General features: G+C 41.9%; 1 protein-coding gene and 1 long non-coding RNA gene across 5 annotated transcripts in view; one reads left to right on the forward strand and one right to left on the reverse strand.

The window, feature by feature from the left end:
- Window positions 1–459: 459 nt before the first annotated feature.
- Pdk1 (Phosphoinositide-dependent kinase 1) lies at window positions 460–21636 on the reverse strand. 3 transcript variants are annotated; one of them, XM_064692686.1, is made up of 6 exons: window positions 20987–21636; window positions 13216–13684; window positions 12786–13121; window positions 4032–5252; window positions 3690–3964; window positions 460–3129 (listed from the first exon to the last, which is right to left on the reverse strand). In XM_064692686.1, the coding sequence occupies exons 1-6, from the start codon at window positions 21050–21052 to the stop codon at window positions 2710–2712; spliced, it is 2787 nt and encodes a 928-aa protein (XP_064548756.1). In that variant the 5' UTR covers window positions 21053–21636; the 3' UTR covers window positions 460–2709. The 3 variants fall into 3 exon arrangements, with proteins under 3 accessions (XP_064548756.1, XP_064548758.1, XP_064548757.1); XM_064692688.1 differs by lacking the exon at window positions 20987–21636 and adding an exon at window positions 18131–18315; XM_064692687.1 differs by lacking the exon at window positions 20987–21636 and adding an exon at window positions 17606–17772.
- The window catches only part of LOC135435559 (uncharacterized), a 173453-nt gene continuing 157649 nt past the window's right edge, over window positions 7150–22953 (forward strand). For both annotated transcript variants that reach the window (XR_010437381.1, XR_010437385.1), the window contains exon 1: window positions 7150–7409. This is a non-coding gene — a long non-coding RNA (uncharacterized LOC135435559). The remainder of the gene's footprint in view (window positions 7410–22953) is intronic.

Genomic DNA, 22953 nt, shown 5'->3' on the forward strand with positions numbered 1-22953 from the left:
AAACCTATGCGTAAAGTTCTATTCGAATGCATTTTGTATAAAACCCGTTAACAGGCATTTGTGTAGAGCGGGGCGATGGAGTGGGGGGGGGGGGGTAGTAGTAGTTGTTGACCTTGGAACCGATGCCAGAATCTGTTGTTGTTTGCCAAAAGTGGTTAACGGTAAAATGTTTTTGCCAATTGGTGTGTGGAAACCAAAGTGAAATAAAAACAAATTTTTTGCAAAATTTTCTCCTTTTTTTTTTTGTAGTTTTTGAAAATGTTTTCATTTTTAATTTTTAATGATACGTTTTCTTAATGTTTTGTTGTTGTTGTTGTAGTTGTAGTTGTTTTCTTTACCAATTATGTGTATATATAGGCATATATACCTGGTGTGTGTGTGTGTGTGTGTGTGTGTGTGTATATATTATAATTTACATTTTCTCTCACTATTTAGTTGCTTACATCTCTCTTTGCAATATTTTGTTTTTGTTTGTTTTTTTTTTTTGAATAAATTATACAATTTAATTTAGTTTAATTTAATTTAATTTAATTGAATTAATTGTATACTTTGCGTAACTTAATGATCTATAGTTAAATTGCTGCTACGGCCACGCCCACCAAAATGCGGGACGCGATATGTATGTACAAATGTATTTTTTGCTTTCTTTCATTGTTTCTCTCTTCCTTCTTCTTCTTCATCTTCTACGTTTGCTTTTCCACTTGATTTCTTTGCTAACTCTCACATGCTTTTTAATGCTTACGACTAAGGAGGGTGAGTGTATGTGTATGTGTGTGTGTGTGTGTGTGTGTATGTGTATGTGTGTGTGTGTTAGGGGCGTGGTCTAGGCATAACTTAGGCTTTACAATTGAACTAATACGCGCGAGTTTTAGAAACATTTTTCATTATATGAACGAACCAAAATGCCGAACATAAAATTATGTGACAATAAACTTTTTAGTTTATTGCAAATTTTAGCTTTAATTTTTTTTGCGGTTTTTTTTTCAGTTTTTAGTTGTATTGGTTTTTTTTTCATTTAAATTTAGTTAAAATTCAATTTTATACCTGTTTTTGTATCTAACTTTTCAAGCTAACTGTAACTCTCCACACTCCGCTCTCTCTCTCTCTCTCTCATTCTCTTGCTTGCGAAATGCAAAAGGAAAAAAACAAAAACAAAAAATTTCAATTTGAACATAAGAAAAAAAAAACGTATACAAAATACACGCACACAAATACATTTTTGTTATTTGTTCCAAATGTAATTTCAACTAAATTTCAACATTTTTTTTTACTCTTTTTCAGCTTCTTTTTTTTGTGTAACTTTTTTCATTAGTTTTTGTTGTATATAATATATATGTATATGTGTATTTCTTTGAATGTGTTTTTTGTTTTCTTGTTTTTGTTTTTGTTTTTGTTTTTCATTTCTGCTTTTAAATAGTTTCTCAAAGTCTTATACGTTTCTTTATAGGGCAAAAAAGCATTATATAAATTAAATGTAGAAATCAAAAAATTAGCATACAAAAAAATTCTTACTAGAAATTGTTGAGCGAGCTGAGCGACGGGCGCAAGTGGCGCCATCTAGCGGCAGCGACAATACACTATTTGGCCCGTCTCTCACTTCGGCCTAATCTTCGGCTAAGCTAACTGTTAATATATTTTTTTTTCTTCTCTTTTTTCTCATTCCACTTTTATAGGCATTTTCGCTTTAGACGTGCGCATATAGCTAATGTACAGTATGTGTTTATATGTATATGTTTATATATATGTAATAGATTTACATAGTTACAATTTACAGTTAGGCGAAAAACACACTCCCTTTTACTATAGTTATACGTGTGTATATATATATATGTATATATGCTATATATGCTATATATATAAATATATAATTTACAGTTTGACAATTTTACATACATCATTTGCTAGTTACGCTTTTTAACTATTGAATACAATTTGAATTTAGTTTTAGGCTTAAGTTTAGTGTTGCGCCCCACTGTGGCACAGACTGTGGCCGCCAGATGGCGCCGCAGCTTTAGCTTCTATTCAGCTGCTGCTGCTGCTGCTTCTGCTATTTAATTGTAATTCATTTAAATTGTGACTAACTACGCGCTAAAAAAAATTAGTTAAACTATGTATACAAGTTGCTGGCGCCATCTATGGGCGCCAGTTGTCTGTCTAATTGCCGCACAGTGGGGCACAAATATTCATAAATATATATATGTTTTATGTGTATTTGTTGTTGTTGTTGTAATAATTTAGTTTAGTTTAGTTTAGTTTAATTTAATTTAATTTAAATTAGTTTAGTTTAAATTTAGTTTTTATATATATATATAGATTTTATATGTGTTTTCTGCTTACAACTGTATGTGTTTTATTTTAGTTTTTGCTGCTGCTTCTTCTCTCTCTTTCTATATGTATATATATATATATGCACAAAAGTTTAACGTTAAACGAGAGACACACAACAAACAGAAATTGTTATTTGATATATGTATATATATGTGTACTATATATATAAACAAATTTCGAATTAGCACTAGACACATTCTTGCATTTCTATTTGTGTGTGTGTGTGTGTGTGTGTGTGTGTGTGTGTGTAGGTTTTTGCTAGTAGTTGTTTTTGTTGTTTTTGATGTTTGCACTAAATTTCAACTAAATTAGAATTTAATTTGCATTTAAATCTAAATAACGACAACAGTCACGAAATGGGCGAGACACGTGTTCAGCTGTTCAATTGGACACTGTCTTCTTGCCGCGCGTTGTTGTTGGCGGTGATGTGCGCAACGCTGTTGCTGCTGTTGTTGTTGTTGTCGTCGTAACTGTTGTTGTTGTTGTTGCTGCTGCTGCTGTTTCCAGTTTCTGTCGCTGCGCTGCCGGCGAACTGCGCCGCGCTGTAGGCGAACTGTTGTTGGAGGCGGGTGAATTCGAGCTGGCAAGGGGCGTGCTGTAGACAGCCAAACTGTTGCTGCTGCCGCCCGTCGAGCAGGCAAAGGACGAGATGCTGGTTGTTGTAGAAACAGCTGCAGGAGCAGCATCGGCTGCCGTTGCGGCAGCTGCATCGCCGTAGCTCAGTTTCGACATGTTCTCAATGGCCTCGACCCACTGTATGGCATAGCCTTCGGGATCGTCCAGATAGTAGGTGCGATTCGGCTGCAAGAGAGAGAGAGAGAGAGAGAGCAAATTTACAGTTAGAAACTGGCTGACAACAAGTGTGTGCAAAAACAGTGTGACCAAAGGCCGTTAAAAACTATTGTTTATTATCGACGTTTTTGTCGAATTCGCTTTTAGTTGCTTGGTTTTTATCTACGTTGCGTGTGCACTTTTCAATGTCGCATATAATTGAGTTGTCGTTGTTGTTGTTGTTGTTGTTGTTGTTGGGTCGTAAACACGTGCCGTCGCTATAAACTGGGCCCAAATGGGTTAGTGCGAGCGTGTGCTTGGGGCAACTTTATGACAGCGATGACGTCATCAACAGTTGCTTGGTTCAACAAACTGTCAACAGCTGCTGCAGCAGCAGCAACAACAACAACAACAAGGCGAAAAATATTAAAAGCAAATTAAATAACTTAATGCCTAAATATGAAAAAAATGCCTAAAAATAAAATGGACTACAATCTTATAAGGTTACTGCTAGGAAACAAAAATCCCTTTTAGAATGCACTAAAAAATACCACAATAAATACTAAAAGCAATAAATATCAAAGACTTACCGTATGCACAAAGAAGATCTTAAAGTTCTTAATCTCGGCGCGCAGCTCGGGACTCCAGGGTATTTCGCCCTTTTTGATCATCTGCACGGGATCAATGTAGATGAGGCGCGGCCCCGTCGTCAGCAGGAGCATCCGCTTGCGGGCAAAGAGACCCTTGCGCTTGTTCACAAATCCGCGCTTGAGGATCACCTCGCCGTCGGCGAACACGTGCCACTTGTCAGTCTTTTGTGCCTCCAGGCGCTGCTGCTTCTGTGCGTCGCTCAAATCGAACGAATCTGGGGAGAGGATCAAAGGCGAGATTAGTCTTGAGTCTTGAGAGGAAGGATAATTCGAGCAACTTACTCTTCGCCACGGAAGGCTTGTGGGCGGGCGCCGCGGCGCTGCTGCCGACGCCCAGCTCGGCGCTGAGCAGACGCGTTATCTGGCGCTCATCCAGGCCCGGCTCCAGATCGACGCTGATGGGCAGGCAGTAGCTGGTGCCATTCGCACTGCACAGCGCATCGTCCTGGCTGACGCCCGGCAGGTAGGGGTAGATGGGCGGCGGCGTCTGCTGGCGCAGCGTTTGCCAGTCGATGCCCGCGAAGAAGGGATGCGCCCGGATGCTCTCGTAGTAGCCGAACTCGTCCTGGGCGCCCAGGCGCTCGCGCGGATCGACCTTGAGCAGCTGCCTGACCAGATCCTCGGCATCCTTGTCGAAGCCCTGCGGAAAGTCAACGGCACAGCCCAAAATCTCCTTGAAGATGAAGTAATCGTTGCTGCCCCGGAACGGCGGCAGACCCGAGATCATCTGGTAGACAATGCAGCCCAGGGCCCACAGATCGGCGGCGGGCGTAATGGGCGCATTGCGCAGCACCTCGGGCGACACGTACTGCGCGGTGCCCACGAAGCTGCCGCGTCGCGCGCGCATCCGGGGATTCCGGAAGTGGCGATGGCGCGGGGAACGGGCGGCATCAACGTCATCGGCCGCTGGCAGCGCCTCCTCCTCGTTGGCGTCGTCCTCGTCGTCGACGGCATAGTAGAAACGTCTGTCCTCCTGCTCCTGCTCCTGCTCCTCCTCGTCCAGGTCATCGTACAGCTCTTCGCTGTCCTCGTCATCGTCATCGGAGCTGCGCGCCGAGCGTCGGCGTCGCTGCGCTGCAGCGTCCAGGCTGCCGGTGCTGGCCAGCTGGGCGGCCGCCTGGGTGCGCTCGTGGGGAGTCATGACCTTGGCGGAGCCAAAGTCCGCGATCAGCGTGTGCATATCCTCGTCGAGCAGTATGTTCTCGGGCTTGAGGTCGCGATGCACCACGTTGCGGCGATGCATGTGCTCGCAGGCGAGCAACAGCTCGGCGGCGTAGTGGCGGGTGCAGGCGGCGTCGAAGCTGCCGACGCGGTTGATGTAGGGCAGGAGATCGCCCTTGCGGGCATAGGTCATGACAAAGTAGAGGGAGCGCTGGTCCTGGAACGTGCACGACAGATTCACAAAGCCCGGCACGCTGGTCATCATGTGCATCACTTCGCGCTCTCGCTTGATGTAATCCTGTTTGTGCTCTCGCAAGATTAGACGCTTCTCGCACACTTTGACTGCAAGCGGAAAGAGAGAGAGAGAGAGACGGGAAGAGATAACGGATTAGTCAAATGTCGGCGAATCAAAAAACAGCTGAGCGAGCAATGTATGAAACAACTGTTAAATTCCAATCGAGATTTTGCTGAATGATAGCGAAAGGAATGCACACACACACACAAACGCACACACAGCATTAAATGAAGAGCTAAGCGGCACAGGCGACATGATTGTCCACAACAAAGTGCTGCACTGTAGCGCACAATTTGCTATCGACCCTTTGGTGATCATTACAAAATATGTATACACAAACACAAACATAAATACATACATACATATGTATGCATCAGCTTACAGGCCAGCTCAACTGCACAGGCGACAGCGTGGTCATAGGCTCAGACCACCGACTCAAGCGCATAACTTGCTAGCATCACTTGTGTCGCCTGTGCCTCCTTTGGCTCGTCGCTTTTTGTGCTTTGATTTTAGTTCGTTTTATATGTATGTATGTATGTATGTGCACACAACAGTGAGTTTTTGTCGTTTTCTTGTTTCAATTTGGCATACATATTCCTCGTGTGATTTATTGAAATGAATGCAAGAGCGAGAGAGCGGCACAGAGCGCGCGAACAACGGACAAAAAGGGAAGCGCGGCAAGACAGTAAAAAAAAAACTGAAAAAAAAAGGAATTTGCTCAAATTGCTAAATTAACAGGCGACAACGGCGACGGCAGCGACGGCGGCGACGTTGCCAGCGGCAGCAGTAACGAAAGCGAGCGCGCTTTGGGAACTTGTTTGCAGTTCCCCCCGCGGGCGCGCTTCCATACTTTGTTTGCTTAGCTGCTGCTGCTCCCTAAGAAATTCTAAACTGGTTGTTGAACTGCAAAACCGCACACACAGACACACACACACACACACATAAATATACACAAGTAAGCTTGGCTGCGGAATCTGTTGGCATTGAAACATTTATTGAGCAAAATGTGAGACGCTTTTAAGCTTTGACCCCCGCGCCATCACCCCGTCACACTAACAGGAGAGAGGTTAACGGCTCTATTCCCACTATGAATTATGACCGCTTATCAGCAGTTGCCCTGTGCGCTTTACAGTTTTGTCCTCATCAAGTGTCGATGCGCCTTACATACTCTACATAAAAAAAAAAATATGTATGTATGTATGTATGTACATACAAAATACACGGAACGTGGGAAACTTGAAAATATTCGTGCAGAAAACTCTCGAGACGCAAAGACAACAAACAAAACGCGAAGAAAATAAAATGAAAATAAAAAAGTGAGAAAACAGTTTTCGACACAAACAAAACTTAAAACGCAAATTTGTTGATTTGCGAAAAAGCGAATAAACAACGTTGATATAATAAATTACGCTCACTATGTGTGTGAGAGTGTGTGTGCGTGTGTGTGTGTGTGTGTGCATAGGCAATAGAAAATACAAATATTAATTTGCTTTTGTTTTTATTTTTCTTTTTATTTTGCCGTTTTATCAAGATCGCAACTGAATTTTTTTTGTAGTCTAGAAAACAAATCAGGGGCCAGATAAGCTGTCGAGTGGCAGCTAAATACACATACATACACACAAACACACACACACACGCACGCACTCAAACGGCGAAAGAGGAAAAACAAAACAGCCGCAATTAAAAGATTAACACAAATAAAACAACAAAGTGCGCGATTTTTTATGCGTTTTAAATTTCCCAAGCCAAAAAAAGAACAACAAAAAGTGCGTAAAAATAAAATTGACCTTGAAATCCGTTACCGTTGCTTTTTTCAGTTTTTTTTTTTCTATTTTTTTTTCTGTGACTTTGATTGGAACGCATATGAATTGAATTGTGGAAACGGAGCGCGCGTTTTTTTTTTTTCATTCTATTTTCTTTTATTGTTGGTTTTAATTATTTATTTTAATTTTTTGCGCGCCGTTTGTTGAGCTGCGGTTTTAAAAAAGTGTATTTTTTTCATGGGTTTAATGCCCTGATAAGGCGACGAAAGCGCAGCCTTGAACTAGGTGGCGGCAGCGCAAGTGCAAAAAAAAAATAAAGTAAAACAACAGTGAAACATAAAAAATAAGTTAAAGAAACACACATAAGTAAATAGCAATAATAATGTGTGTAGCAGCTGGCAAAAGTAAAGAATAGGAGAAAACAAACAAACAAACAAAGAGGTAAGACACAGCATTAAATTAATATTGCCCAAGTTTTGTCCCACTGATCAGCAAAGAGAGAGACAGAGAGAGAGAGCGAGTTAAATTTCAAAAATGCAGCGCACACACACACACACACACACACATACGAGCGCGTGCATTGCAACTTGTTGCGTCTCGATTGGAATGCAGTACAACGAGTTTTGACAGAGAGAGAGAGGCAGAAGCAGCGACTGCAGTGGGAGACATAAATTGCAATTGTAACCAGTTGTTGTTGTTGTTGTTGTTGGGAGACAACTGAGTCAAACGATTCTATAAATAAGACAGAAGACGCAACTGCAACTTATTGCTGGAGGACAATGACCAAAAAAGAGCAAAATAGAAAACTGTACACAACGCAGCAGCAGCAGCAGCGACGACTGCAGCAACAAATGCTGCTGGATGGCATTCCAGACGCAGCAGCAGATGCATACAGCGACCGAGAGAGACGGAGAGCGAGCGCCAAAGCCAAAAGTCATAGTTAGTTAATTGGGTGCAAGGCCGTTTGGGTATGTTTTGGAATTGGAACACGTTAAACAGGAAGTCAACAGAGGTGTTTGAACCGCAATACAAAGACAGAGTTAGATCGAGTGAGAGGGAGAGAGAGAGTGTGAGAGCAAAGCTCAAAAGGAACTTAGCTTCCTACTCACATAATAATATTTTTCGGCAATTTTTGTTGTAGTGGAAAATTTTGTTTCGCGTAGGCGATTGGAAATGTGTGTTTTTTTGAAGGGGGCGCGCGCGGGTTTGCAATAAAACTGATTACTTGCGTCTGATAAACGGCTGTCGAAAAAGAGAAAAGTAACTCCAAAGAACGACCCACGCGACTTTTAATGCTCTTTTCGGTTAATTTATTGTCACGGCGGCGGCCTTTTTGGCACGACACAGCGAATTGACATAAAACTGACAAAATTGCGATAAAAGTCGATTGTGAATTCGCCGCGGCGAGGAGCAAGCAGCACAAATTGCAAGCTGTCTGTGTGTGTGTGTGTGTGTGTGTGTGTGTGTGTGTCTGTGTGTCTGTGTACCATTTCGCATTGTTTCGCATTTCAATTTCATTAATTAGCGACTGCCGCCCAAAATTGGCAAAGAACATTGGCGGCGGCGGCCTTCCTCTCCTGCCCCCCCTCCGCCCACCGCGTACCCTTTGCATCATGCTTGCTCATCATGACGTAACTTGACGTTTCGCTTGAAACTCATTTAAATATGTCGCGCATAACCAAACAGCTTATGACAGGGCAGAAGAAGAAGAGTGGCTCACAGGTAACGCAGCACAGAAGCATTTAGTGGAAGTCGCGCAAGTGGAATGGGAATATGGAAAAATGGAACGGCAAGGAGCGCGCCTCTCATTATTGTTGTTGTTGTTGTTGTTGTTGTTGCCGGCTGAGTCATATAACAATTTTGAGTGCGCCTCCTTTTTTTTTTTACTGTTATTGTTGCTGACTGCCTTGCCGCGTGGTTTGAGCAAAAGTTTATTGCCCTTTGAGGAGGGGGAGGGGGGGGGGTGGCGGCAGTGAGCGACAAGTTGACGGCACGCAAAGGACCTCTTTTTTTTTTTAATATGGTTGTTAAACAAACGACAATTTGCACAACAAGTGAGCAGCAGTAGAAGATAACGGCACTCTCTTCCTCTCTCACTCTCTTTTATATGTACGTGTGTGTGGCATAATAATAAAAACAAGGCCAAGGCAGGCTGTAGCCGACTTCCTGGCGCGACTTAATTCGCTCGTAAAAGCTGAGCGGGAGGCGGCAGCGCGCTGTGGGTGGCGGGGGGTTCTCAACAGGCCATGCCACGTGCCACACCCCCTTGCCTACCTGATATATGGCAGCTGCAGCGCACATAAAAAAAATGGTACAAGCGCAGGTGCAAACAGTAGAAGAAGCAGCAGCAAAAGCAAACATTGTTATGAATCAGGCAAAAGGGATATGCGAAAAGGATCCGCCGCCGCCGCCGAGTTGAATGACCCAAAATATTTGTCAATATTATGTTACAAGCCAGAGCGAAAGAGAGAGAGAGAGAGAGAGAAAGAGAGCGAGAGCGAGCAGAGGTTAAATACCCTTAGACAGCTGCGACTGCGCGCAGCAATGGCGACGGCGGCGCAGCAGCTGCTGTAATTAAAAATAACACACGAAGCAGCATTCAAACACAAGAAAAAGGAGCAACAACAACAAAACGGTAAACGAAAAGAGCAGAGAAGAAGCGAAGGAAGGAGAGACGCGGACGGAGCAAAATGTCTGCTAACGTTTTTAATCATTTTGCAAGTTCAGTGGCCAAAAATTGGCAGTGTGGGAAAAAAAAGCGTAGCATGTAGAGTTCCAGTGTGGAATATGGGAACAGTTGAGAGAACAGTTCAACGGCCGATCGCAGAGCAGATCGTAGAGTGTACCAATGCCAGTGCGTTCCAGCAACAAGTTGCATTTCGTGCGTGGGTGCAGCCGCAGCAGCAGCAGCAGCAACATTAAGGTAAAATACTTAAAACGTGTGAGAGAAATACAAATAAAAGGAACAGCTGCAGCTGCGCAGGATCAGCAGAGCACGTGTTTCCGCGCTGCTCAGGTAGGAAAACTGCTACACAGCTGCGCTCAAATACAACAATTAAACTAAGATACAAACACACACACGCACACGCACACGCAAACACATAGAAGCCTTTTGCGTGGAATGATGAAATAGCCCAACAGACAATGTGAAAATGCGTAAAAAGAATTTGCGTAGCGCGTCAAACAGACGCCGCACACCAACAACAACAATTCGTACGCACACACGCACACATATAAATATATGTGTGTATGTGTATATGAAGCAGGGCTCTCTCCAACGCTCACCTCAGGCATGTGACACAAAATGAAAACGAAATTTGCTACGTTCATCGTGAATGGACTTGTGGGAGTTGTGGGCAGCGGCAGCGGCAGCTGCTGAGTGAGCGTGAGAACCCGAGAGAGTGGGCGTTACAGTTGGCAACATGTTGGCAGACAAGTCCATAAAAATGTTGCCGTCTCTGCTCAGCGCTGTTTATAAGCAAATTAAAAGCAACAACATAAATGATACGAGTTGAATTCGGTTTGCGCTCGTTTATAGCGGGCGGGCGAGCCCATTGGAAAATGTATGCCAATAAAACAAAATAACAATAAAAAGACTGGCGGCTGCTCTCAGCAAAAAAACATCTGTTGACCTTCAAAAAGTGAGTGCAATAAACAAATGTCAATGTTTTCCTTTTTTTTTTTCATTGTTTTTTTTTTACATTTGTAAAACAGCAACAAAATGCAAAGTCGAAAGTGCACTCATATTAGCTGGGCATTTGTTGCTGTAATTAAATGTTAGTTTACAGAGTGTGAGAGGGAGAGAGATAGAATGGAAGCTGTTGTTGCTGTTGCTTATGTTCTTGGGCGTCTATTTTTAAACACAACTTAAGCTTCTGACGGCAGACAGCAGCAAAACAACAGTTACAACACAGCTGCACTTACACACACACACACACATGCACTCTCGCTCCTCTCTTCCGCTCACACAAAGTTAAAGAGCAAAACAACAGTTGCTCGCCTCCCCTCCCCTCCCTCTGACCATATACTTAAGCTGTCTGTTAACAGCGCGCACTGTTGTTGTTTACATGCACCTGATGCTGCCCTCTGCTGCTGCTGCTGTTGTAGTTGTTGCTGTTGTTCTTGCACCCGTTATATTTGTGCTTTTGTGAGTTGTGCTTTATCAGAGGAAAACACTCAAAAGCTTATTGCAGACACGCGCCGTTTGCCTTGCGTTGCGCTTTTCGCGCTTATTTTTTGTTGTTGTTTTGCATTAAAAGCAAAGAAGAAGATAAATAAAATGCACACAATGCCATTTGCAGCTGCGTTTGCGTTCGTTGCAGGCAGCGCGACACGTGCCAAAGCCGCGACTTTGCGAGTTTATTGATTTATCATTGTTGCTGTTGCAGGCGAAAATCTTAAAGCAAATTGGCTTAGCACAAATAAACAACAACTGACAGTGAGCTGCACACACACACACACATACACGCATGCATACAGTTAAACAGTTATTTGTTATTTGCATTGCATGGAAACGTGGAAAGTGAAACGGAGGGAGGCGTTCTTTCCCTCACACCCCCACTCCGTCGCCCTCTCTCGCTCACACTGCTGACGCTTATCGCCTTTTGTCGTGCGCTGCTCAGCAGCTGATCTTGAACGACGTCAGCTTTTCGCCCGCTGCGGCCTTTTTGTTTCAATCGATAAACAAACAAACTACAACAACAACAACAACAGCAATAACAATGCGAAAAATAAACTGTCGTCAATTGCGTGAGGGCGTCAGCGTCGGCGTCGCGTTATCACAGCAGAGGAGACGGCAACGCAGACGGCGACGTCGGCGTCGCTGTTGATGTGTTGATTATCAAAAGACGTCAAAGCCAGCACAAAGTATGCGAGTGTGTGTGTGTGTTTTGCCCCTATTCATAGCCTTTGCGAGATAAAAATGCCATTAGCTTAAGTTTTCGACTAGCTGATGAAATTTCCAATATATGTACATATGTATGCATGAATATTTATAGTGTGGCTGTACATCAAAACAAAAGGCGTGCTTAAAAGCAGAGAGAGGGAGGGAGATAGTCACGTGATTGCCGAGTGACCAGCAACAAATGAGAAGAATATCGGGAACATATGTTGCAGCAGCAACACGTCACAACTCTCGCTCTCTCCCTCTCTCTCATCCTACGTCTGTTATCTGCTGCTTTTGTCTTTGGCTTAGACAACTTTGTCGCCTGTCACACGGTGTTTGCATGCGGCAGCCAGCCGACAAACATGAACAAAACGTTTTCAAATCAGCAACAGCTGGTTTCAGTTTCAGCTGCGTGCGTGTGGGTGTGTATGTGTGTGTTTTGATTTGTTGGCAGCCGCCACAACAGCAGGTGACTGGCAGGCGCGTTGGCGTTGGCGCCGTCGTCGCCGCTGTCTGCAATTGCGACCGCATTTCGCGCTAGTTGCCCGGCGCCAAGCAGCCCCACAAATGCTGCCGCCGAGGGGGTGGGTATTAGGTGTTAGTATATGTATCCACAGACTAGCAGGTATTATCCGGTTTTGCTCGGGTCAACATTTTAAATCCATAGGGGAGGGGGCTATAGCAGCCATCAATCAGTCAATCAATAAGTCAGTTAATTATGCAAGTAACTCGATTAGTAAATCAATTAATCAATCACGCAGTCAATCAGTAATTTCAGTTGAGCAATCGATTAATTATGTTATGAGCAGAGTCAGTCAGTCAGTCAGTCAATCAATCAATAAGAGCGGTCAATCAAGTGTATTTCAAGCAATATGACAATCTATTTAATCAATCATTCAATCGAGATGTATACACTTTGGTACGGTACTCACTTGCATACTCGCGCCGCGAGTGTATGTCCACCGCAAGGTATACCATGCTGAAGCTACCCTCGCCAATATAACGGCCAAAGATGAAATCGTTCGGCGATCGGCGGGGGGGCTGCGCTGCTTGTATTTGTTGTGCTGCTGGAGGGGGCGGCGGCGGCGTTTGTTGTTGCTCTTGCTGTTGTTGCTGCTGCTGCTGTTGTTGTTGCTGTTGCTGCTGTTGTTGTTGTAGCTGGCGTTGATACGACAGCGACTCACGACAACACATTTTGATGCGCTGCGGCGTGGAGACGACTGATGAACTGTTGCTGGCCACCGCTGCTGCCAGAGGCGATGTGTAGCCTATGAGAGAGAGAGAGCGAGAGAGGGAGGGAGAGAGAGTGCGTGCGTGAGCTTGGCAACTTGTTGCTAAACGTTTTTTTGTTTTGTTGCTTACCGTTTGTCAGAAACATGTTGCTGCGACTGTAGCGACTGCTGCTGTTGTTATTGTTATTGTTGTTGTTCTCTGTGTTTGTTGCCGACGTGGGTGTTGCTGTTGCTGCCGATGCAGCGCCACAGCCGCACGTGTGTTGCTGTTGTTGTTGTTGTTGCTGCTGCTGCTGTTGCAGTCGCGTCGCTGTCGTGGCCATTGCGCCAACAACAACCGCCAGCTCCTTGAGCTTTAGAGCCGAGAAATTTGATTCGCTTAGGGAAACGGCAGTTGTGGCTTTTTCTTTTGGCATCGCCGGCATTGTTGCCGTTGTGTTCAGTTGCTGTTGTTGTTGCTGTTGCTGCTGTTCTATGCTGCTGTTGGCAACGCTGCTGCTGCTGCAGCTGCTGCTGCTCGAGGCAGAGACGACAACGGCGGCGGCGGCTGCGATGCTGGCGGCGCTGCTTGGCGATTGAAGCTGCTGTGTGCCGTTAATCTGCAACGGGTGAGAGGAAGAGAGTGAGAACGATTAATAAAAGTCGTGAGAGCGTAAAAATCAATCAATGCGTGGCTATATCTATGTGTGTGTGTGTGTGTGTTTGAGTGTGTGCGTGTTAATTTGAAAACGCAATAAATTAAAGCGCGCAGTCGCGACCAGCCTAAAACAGACACAAAAACAAAACAAAACAACAAAAAAGGCAGCGACAAAGCGGAACTTGCGGAGAGCCACAAGAACAGGTCCCACACAAGGCGCAGCACAGCTGCCAGAGCGAGACAGGTAGCTTTTTTTGTTTTATTTATTTATTTTGTTAGGCCTACGCTTTATGCTGTTTGTACTTGGCGTGCGGCTGACGTCAAGTTCAAGCTACTGCTGTCTCGCTCGCACGCACTAGTCTGCCGCTGCTGTCTGGCCTTTGCTGTTGTTGTTGTTGTTCTTATTGTTGTTCTTGTTGTTGTTCCGGGTTCAAGGACTTAGCATAAAAATATAATAAAGTTCATTGCCACCTGTTTACACATTTCTATTAACTTATGAGAATTGAGAAAAATTGTTGTTGCTGGTCAAGAAATCGTTTTGTGGTCTGATCTTATTTTGGCACAGGGGGGGGGGGGGCCTGGTGCTTTAGTTACTTGGCCCAGACGACGCGTTGTCTGTGACGGGTTTTTTTTTTCCAGAAATCGCGACGTTTGTCGTAAAAACGCAAAATTATCAAATTATGCAAAACGCATGCAAAACAAAGGCAAAAGAAAAAAAAAACAAATAAAACAACAAAAAAAAAAACAAATTTAAATAAAAACAAGGTGAGCAAATGCGTCAATGAAAGTCAAAGACGGCAGCTAATTTAAGTCAAAAAGCACAATGGAAAAATGGAACCAGGCTTCAAGCACACACACACACACACACACACACACAACAAATACAAACAAACAAAAGAATTTCTGATGTTATTTATAGGATATTGTAATTGCGTTAAGAAGAAATCAACTGAAAACCTCATGGAATATTTATCTATATATACTTATGCACAGTGAAAGCGCTTTTAATATATATGATGGAAACTATATAAAAATAAACTCAAGGAACTCGGAGATTATTAAAGCTAGAAAGCTTAAATACTTTCAGCATAATCTTTTAGTTAAGATTGATGATAAACAAATCGAAAAAGCAGAAGAAATTGCATTCTCAAAGCAAATTACAGGGTATCTAATCAACAATATTTAAAGAAACTTCGGGATCATTATGATGGACAGATTGATGATAAAGAATCCGTGAAAAGCGCAATTGCAGATACAATTACAGGGTATCTAGAAAACAAAATTTAACCAAAACCCAAGGAACTCTGAGATTATTGAAGATAGAAAGCTCATTTATGCTAAACAATTCGAAAAACAGCTCAAAAACAGCAATTGCCATTTACAGGGTATCTGCAACCTGATCGCAAGGCCATATTCCATTGCTTTGCAGACATGACGTCATATAGGCAAGCATTTAACAGCTGCCACGCCCACGCACTACCTATGCGAATGGCACTTAAAACATAAACAAAACATATAAAAAAAAAAAATAAATATATACATAAATATATTTTCGAACTGGCCGCAACCTACTTTTATTTGATATGCTTTGATTTAGTTTAATTTGGTTTTAATATCTTGTATTTGACTTTTGGTTTGGATCTTTCCTCTTTATTTTCGGCTAATTAGCCACAGTTTTTGGGCCTCTCGTCTGCGTCACAGATCGACAACTGGTAAAAAAGAAAAACCATAAAAACAAACAACATACAAAATAATTAAAATAAACTTGGTAGGTAACGGGACAACAACAACAACAACAACAACTATAACAATAACAATAATAAGTAACAGGAAACACGCGGCTACAAAATGCGAAAACTTTGGAGCACCTTCTGATTATATACATGCAATATATGTGAACTTAGATTTGTAGAGCACATATTATATATATATATAATTCTCTGATTGAAACATGTCACTTGTGCATGGCATCATACACTGAGAGAAGAGAAGTGACAAGTTGCTGTAAAATCAGTTTATGGGAAATGCGTGAAAAGGGAATTGATTTTTTTTTGGGATTTGCTGAGAACATTTTTCCATAATTATTAATTTTATTTTCGTTAGTGTTTTTTTACTCTAAATTGTTGCCCCACTTTTTCTGCGAGTGTATGAAATCACAAATATGTGGAAAATTTTCAAAAGAAAAAAATCTGGAACGCGCCCCCTCATTTATGTGCGTAGGCGTGTTGCTTAGCACACAAAACATATGACCGAACGAGGGGCATGCTACATGCATACATACCCTACACATATACATATATGTACATATATACTAGATGTACGTATATTTAGATCTATTCTATGGCGATCTGATCTGACGACGTTGGCGGCGTCTAGACAAAAATGACATTTAAATGAATCTATTTTATTGTCGCTTCGTCGCCATTTCAACATAGAACCCACCTCCAATCGTAGCACCCTCTCGCCCTCCCCCCTTCCCCTCCCACTGCCCCATGCACCTCTGCCAACATCCTCTGGCTGGCTACACATAGTCTTCAATTGAGTTTTATAAATAAAAATTTTTGTCTAGCGCGCGAATTGCAACCAATTGAAAGAAAAGAACTGCAAGCGGCAACAAATGGTTAGGGTGGGGCCCCAGGGGGAAGAAGGGGAGGTCCGGGGGTATTTTACAAGGTGTCTGTTGGGTGTCGCCTCGCAGCCCGAAAAAAGAAATGCGCTAAATAAACAAAGAAACAGACAAAAACTCGTTAAAAAAAAAAAGTGTTTATTTAAACATAAACATGAAAGAAATATTTTAAAAAATATAGAAAAAATTTGAAAAATATATTTCAATAATTTTCTTACTGCTACTGCAGCAGTGGACTACAGTAACACCCAAGAACTGTCTAACTGGGGAGTAATATGAGGCAGCAGTAACTTTACTGCACTGCACGGCAAGTTTTCGGCAGTAAAATTTCTGACTGTAGCAGTAAATTCACTGCTGCAATACCTTCATGATGCAGCAGTTGCCCTTCTAGACTGAGCAGTAACTCCTTTTCGGGCAGCAGTAACTTTACTGTACTGCACAGTAACTTTCCAGCAGTAAAATTTCTGACTGCAGCAGTAAGTACACTGCACAATACCTTTAAGATGCAGCAGTTGCTCTTCTAGACTCCCTTTCGTTCAGCAGTAACTTTACTGCAATGCACAGTAACGAATCTAGACGTAGCAGTAATTTAACTAGGGCTTACTAAGACTGGGCAGTAGCTCTTCTAGCTGCAGCAGTATTTTTACTGGACAAATAGTCATCGCAGTAACTCATCTAGCTCCAGCAGTAACTTTGCTTTAGACCGCGCAGTAACTTTACTGCACACAAACGAGACTTGAGCCGAGCAGCAGTAGGTAGCTAAATTAATCGTTTACCTTACTGCCAAAGGGCAACTGCAGCAGTAAGAGAAATCTAATATTTTGAGATCCAAATAAACACGCCTACCCCTACGCAAATCCCTCAGCCTTACCTTCGCTTTTTGTGGGCGTGAAAAATTCAAAGAAAAACCAAATAATTGGAAAATATAGCACGGAAAAATTCGCAAAAATTCGTCTATTTATAGCGAAGCGTTTAATAAAAGAGGCATCGAGCGGGCAATAATAATACGAGTATTTCGGAATTATTTTATTTTATTATTATCTTTTTGTTGGGGGGTTTTTTTTTTTCTCTTTTTCTAGCGACATGTTTTGCATAATTTTGGGCTATTTTGCTGAGATCAAGTGTGGGGTAGGTTTCTCTATATAGAGAGGTGCGTGTTGGGTTTTTGGATTGGGCAAAACCCGATCAGTTTTTTATTTTAATTTTTTTTTTTCTTAGATTTTTTGATTAGAATTAACGATTCAACATTTACGATACCTGCATTGGGAATTGAAATTAATTTTTGCAAGCGGCTTCTTTTCGGCGGTTCGCAGGAAACAGCGTGTAAAGGCTGAACAGAAGAAACACAGTAACAAAACAGAAAAGAAGAGAAAAAAGAGAGGAAAAAAAAGGAACAAAATTCGACGAGTTGAACGTTAGGATTTGGATTTATGAAACGGACAATCTGAACGGTAAACGCAAAGCCTGCTGCGGCAAGGGCAAAAGCAAAAGGCAAACAACACAAAGCTAACTGTTTTTATTCCCTCTGCTTCTTCCATTTGAGCGGAAGTTGTAAAAATGCGCTTATGAATGAAAATGCACGCAGTGCAAAACAAACACAAACACAAACAACAACAGAAAAACATGCAAATGCAAACTGCAAATTCCAATTGGAACAAGCTCGCCCGCTCGCTCGCACACACACAAAACATTCCGCTACATAATACACACGCACACACACACACACACACACAGAGAGACGCACGCTCTCCCACTCTCTCGCTCTGTCTCTGTTTGGCTTACGTCGTTTACATTGGGCCGCGCTCTGTTTGTGTATTTTATGTTGTAATTGCGTTTTACGGTACAAATTCCAATGGGCCACGCACTGAGAGTCTGCCGCACAAGAAGAAGCAGATGCGCGCGCGTTTATTTTTTATCTGTGTGTGCGCTTGTGTGTGTATTTAATATTTATTTGGCTTGTGAAATTTGCTTACACAAAATTTTTGCACTTATAAATTTTCATAGAATGCGCGGATTATCAGGAATTCACATTTATTTAATTTTTTTGCAATCAAAAATTTCCATGAAAAAAAAACAACGAATGGGAACAGGAACACGAACCAAAAAAATGATGACGACGTTTGTTGTTGTTGTTGTTGCTGCTGCTGCTGTTGTTGTAGTGCGTGTGTATTTAGGAACTTCTTTTTGAAAGCTTGTTTTTTCTTTGCTATTTAACGGAATTTAGAACGGAACGAAGACGCAACGAAAACGAAACCACAAACACAACAATTTATGCAATGAGAACGTGAAGTTCTGCTGTTGCTTCTTCCTCTTATTTATTTATTTTTTTTTAATTTTATTTGTAATGTAATTTGTTTGGCCTTTTGCGGTGTATTATTTAATCGCACTAAGGAGAGCGCGCACACACACACATACACATGTATATATATATATATATATGTGTGTAGACAAGCTTGGGGCGTTTCGCAAGTGTGTGTGTGTGTGTTTGAGCGAAACGCGTGCACAATCGAAACGACGACACGTCCGGTTTCAAAGCGCCACAAAAACTAATCAGAAGCGAAAAACAGAAAATGATGTGAGCCCCAACAAGCAGGCAGCCGCCGTCGCAGCAGCAGCGCACGAGAGAGCCGAACGACAATGAGAGCGAGCCGATGTTATGTTCATAATGGGGCCAAAGCAGCGCAGCCGCCGCTCAATGAGATTTGTTGTTGTTCGGCGCTGGCGCCTTCAATTTTTTTTTTTCTTTTACAAGGCGAACAACTTGTGCGCCAGGTCGTGAGAGCGCACAGATTGAGAGCGGGGCAGACAGAGAGAGAGAGAGAGATAGGGAGCGATAGAGAGAGTGAGCGCCTGGTAATTGTACGTTTAATGCTTTATGATTGTTGTTGTATGTACATAATATTGTCTAGGTTTTCCATACACACAAATGGCATCCACACAACATACCCGCCTCCCCCCTCCCGCTACAATTCTATCAATCCGAATGCTATCCACAAGGGAGAGCGCGAGTGTGCGTTTTGTTTTCGTTGCTCTTTTCTTCATTTTGTTTTTGTTTCAAGAGGCACCCGCATTCCTAACTGTAAACAAGCAAGAAGAAGAATGCATGCTCTGCCGCTGCCTGGAAAAACTCGTTTTTCCCGCTGGAAAAATGTGCGGCACACAACATACAACAAAAAAAAAAAAAAAACAAACAGAAAAAGAATTTCAAGAATTTGTAGCCCACAAGAGAGCGCGTAAAGCGACGACGAGATGTAAAAATAAACAACAAAAGTCGGGTGGAAAAACACGAAGCATACACACACAAACACGCGCGCATACACAATACATGTAGGAGAGACAAGGACAAGGAAGCGGCGAACAAAACAAAATGTATGCGTGTGTGTGTGTGTGTGTATGTGTGAAACGAAAACGAAGGCAAAAGACAAGACACAAACAAGAGACAATAATAACACTAGCAACAACAACAGGGCCTGAGAAAAAGCCTGTAGTAAACAAAATAAATGGCGGGCGCGGCTGCGACAGCAACAGCGACGCCGACGGCGACGTCAACGTCAATGTAAATAAATATTATAAAATATGCATTTGTATGTGTGTGTGTGTGTGTGTGTGTGTGTGTGTATCTCGCTCTGTGCGAGCCATGCACAAGTGAAAGGCGCAAAAGGAAACAAAGTCTGTGTGTGTGTGTGTGCGTGTGAGTGGAAGAGAGGAGAGAGGGAAGCTGCGAGCGGGGCTGAGGCCGATTACAGTGAAAATGAAATAAATAAATAAATTGATTTATTATTTAGTTGTTGTTTTTTTTTTTCTTCTCTTCCCATTGTTGCTTTTTCTTTTTTTCTTATTTTAATTGTCAATAAAAAGCGAAGAGAAAAAAAAAAACAGCTGCCAGAAAAACAATTTAATTGCAATTTGTTGTTTTGTTTAACGATTGCTAAAAATCTAACAACAACTTGATAAATATTTGCTTTTTCTTTTATATAAAGCAAAATAATTTAACTATTTACGCATTCGACCGCGTGCCTTCAATGTTGTTTTCTTTATAATTAGTTTTAATTATTGTTGAGCAATTTTTTTTTTTTGTTAAATTTTTGAAAGAGAAATTCATTGTGAAATTAAATGTACCAAATTTAAAGGAAAATGCCTGCAGCCGAATTGTTTATAATGAACTTATTTATTTTATAAATTTATTTTCGCATTTTCCTTAAATATACATTTTAAGCACATTTCCAAGTTTAAAGTTTTCAACAATTTTCAAAGATTTTTTTTTTGTATATTAATATATTATTTTTAATTATTATTATTAATTTTAATTGTTATATTGGTTTCTTTTCAAATTCTTTTTAATAATTATTATTTACATAATTTTACTATAATAGCTCTATGAAATTATATAAACATAAAAACTTTGGAGTTTGCAAGACTTATAATTTTTTTTTTAATTTTGAATTTTTTTTTCTTTTATTATTTCTAACTTTCCTGTTTTTTTTTTATTATTATTGAGTTGTACTTAATTTAATAAGAAATTAAACAATTCTGAAAGCAAATTGAAACAAAGTCCTAACTTAAATAATACACATATTTTTGAATTGCAATTTGTTGAATTTTGCTCGTATACTTTTTCGTTAAAAAAATAATATTTACCTTTATGGACTTTAATCTTCGCACAACAAAATTGTTGATTTTATTGGACCAACTTTTGCATTTCATGAGTAGGCCGTAGGGGGGGGCGCGGTGGCTGTTGGGTAGGAGCTCCGATCCTGAACCAAGCACACACACACGCACACAGATGCGTTTATTGAAATTATAACGAAAATCGAACGCGTTACAAAGTAATGTGTTTGTAACGTGTTAGTTAAACTGGTCACACTTTTTGTTGCGATTAAGTTTTGTTTTTGCTTTTGCTTTAAATATGTAGTTCCGTTATGCTTTGGGCATTAACAGTTGTTTTTGCTGTTTGCCATTTCTTGTGTTTATATTATGCTTCACTTAACCATTTTTCAGTTTACAGTTAACAGTTAATGTCGGACATACGAGAAAAACACAAAGTAGACACTACAAATATTGTTTTTGGTGTTTATTTTTTTTCTTTGAAATTTTTTGTTGTTTATTTTGATATTTTTCCTTTTTGCTAGGCTTCCTTTTACAGTTTGGCGCGCGCGTTGATTTATACCAAAAGGAGAGTAAATCACAAAACAAAACGAGAAAAACAGAAACACGACGGCCGACAGGCGATTTATTTGAAAATTGTGCTGTTCGCGAAGCGCGCTTCCAACCAAACGGTAAAAAGTTTCAAATGGAACTGACAGTGCTGGAACAAGAGGCTAGCGAGTAAGCCACAAAAACACACAGCGCAACTGTAAACAACATGGCATGTGAAACACAGCACAGCAAAAGAGAGCGCTGCAACAACAATGAGCGTGTTTCAATTCCAATTGTGCTTGCCAAACGGGATGTCTATCTGAGTGTGGACTGTGGGCCACTGCTCAATTGCAATGCATTGAGTCCAGTTCCTTGCAGTTGCACACACACAGGCGCAGGCATACCAATTTATGTTCCAACAGCGACGCCGGCGCCAAAGCAGCGCATGCACCGTTAGAAGCATTGATCGCAAAGAGGAATAAGAGGGCGCCAGCAGAGTCGCACTAGTTTAATAAGCCCCTCTCCTCTACATCCACCCCTCCCACCCACATGCTCTTATTTGCGTACAAAGAATCAATCAGCGTACCGTTATTTTGCTTTGCATTTCGTTTAACAGTTGCTGCATTATTTATGACAAAATGACGCACTTGTTTTTTTGTCTGCACGGAAAAGCCATGACTCAGATGAAATGTCTCTCGAGAGTTCGATGCTGCGCTCATTTTGTTGTTGTTTTCTTTTTTTTTCGTGCATATTTGTATGTTGTTCGCTTCCCCCAATTAAAGACACGATTGGAATTTGAACTATTTGCCGCTGATCGGGTTGATCGCTCTTTGCGGTTCATTTTGTTGCAACGCATTCCACACACATACGCTCCACAGTTCACTCGCTCGTTTTGAAGAGAGCGCTTGCTGTTTCGTTGCCAGTTCGTTCCTTGTTTTGGTTTCCATTTCAATGTGTGTGCAAAGCGCGCGCATTTTCGTGCCTGTGTGTAGAAATTCACTTGTCTAGCTGCTGCTGTCGCTGCTGCTGCTGCTGCTGCTGTTGTCGCTGCGCTGCTCTCGTTTACGTTTTTACTATAAAACGAACGGAAGTCGAACACGCTGCCGAGCGAGAGCGCATGCATGCGAGTGTGAGCGGGACGCAGCGAAAACAAAACATTAAATTTAAGGGGAAGCTACGTTTGAGGCCAGCAGCCGCTGCAGGCTGCACTGCCAGCTGCGCTGTTCGCTGCGCGCTGCTCGCGTCGCAGTCGGCGTCGTTTCGTCACAACACAGCACTTTTCTTGTGCGCATTGTTGTTGTTGTTGTTGCTGAGCTATGCGTCGCATAATTTGAATGCAAATTTCTTGCAAAATTTTTATTCAACAATCTAGAAATTTCCCATACACAAACATATAGGCCCCCGATAATCTAGCCCAAAATGCGACACGATTAGATAAAGTGCTAAATAAATACTTAAAATTAGAGTAG

This window comes from Drosophila montana, unplaced genomic scaffold (assembly GCF_035044405.1).
Source record: "Drosophila montana isolate Dmon_TW-CO22-7 unplaced genomic scaffold, ASM3504440v1 contig_3633_1, whole genome shotgun sequence".
Lineage (NCBI taxonomy): Eukaryota > Metazoa > Arthropoda > Insecta > Diptera > Drosophilidae > Drosophila > Drosophila montana.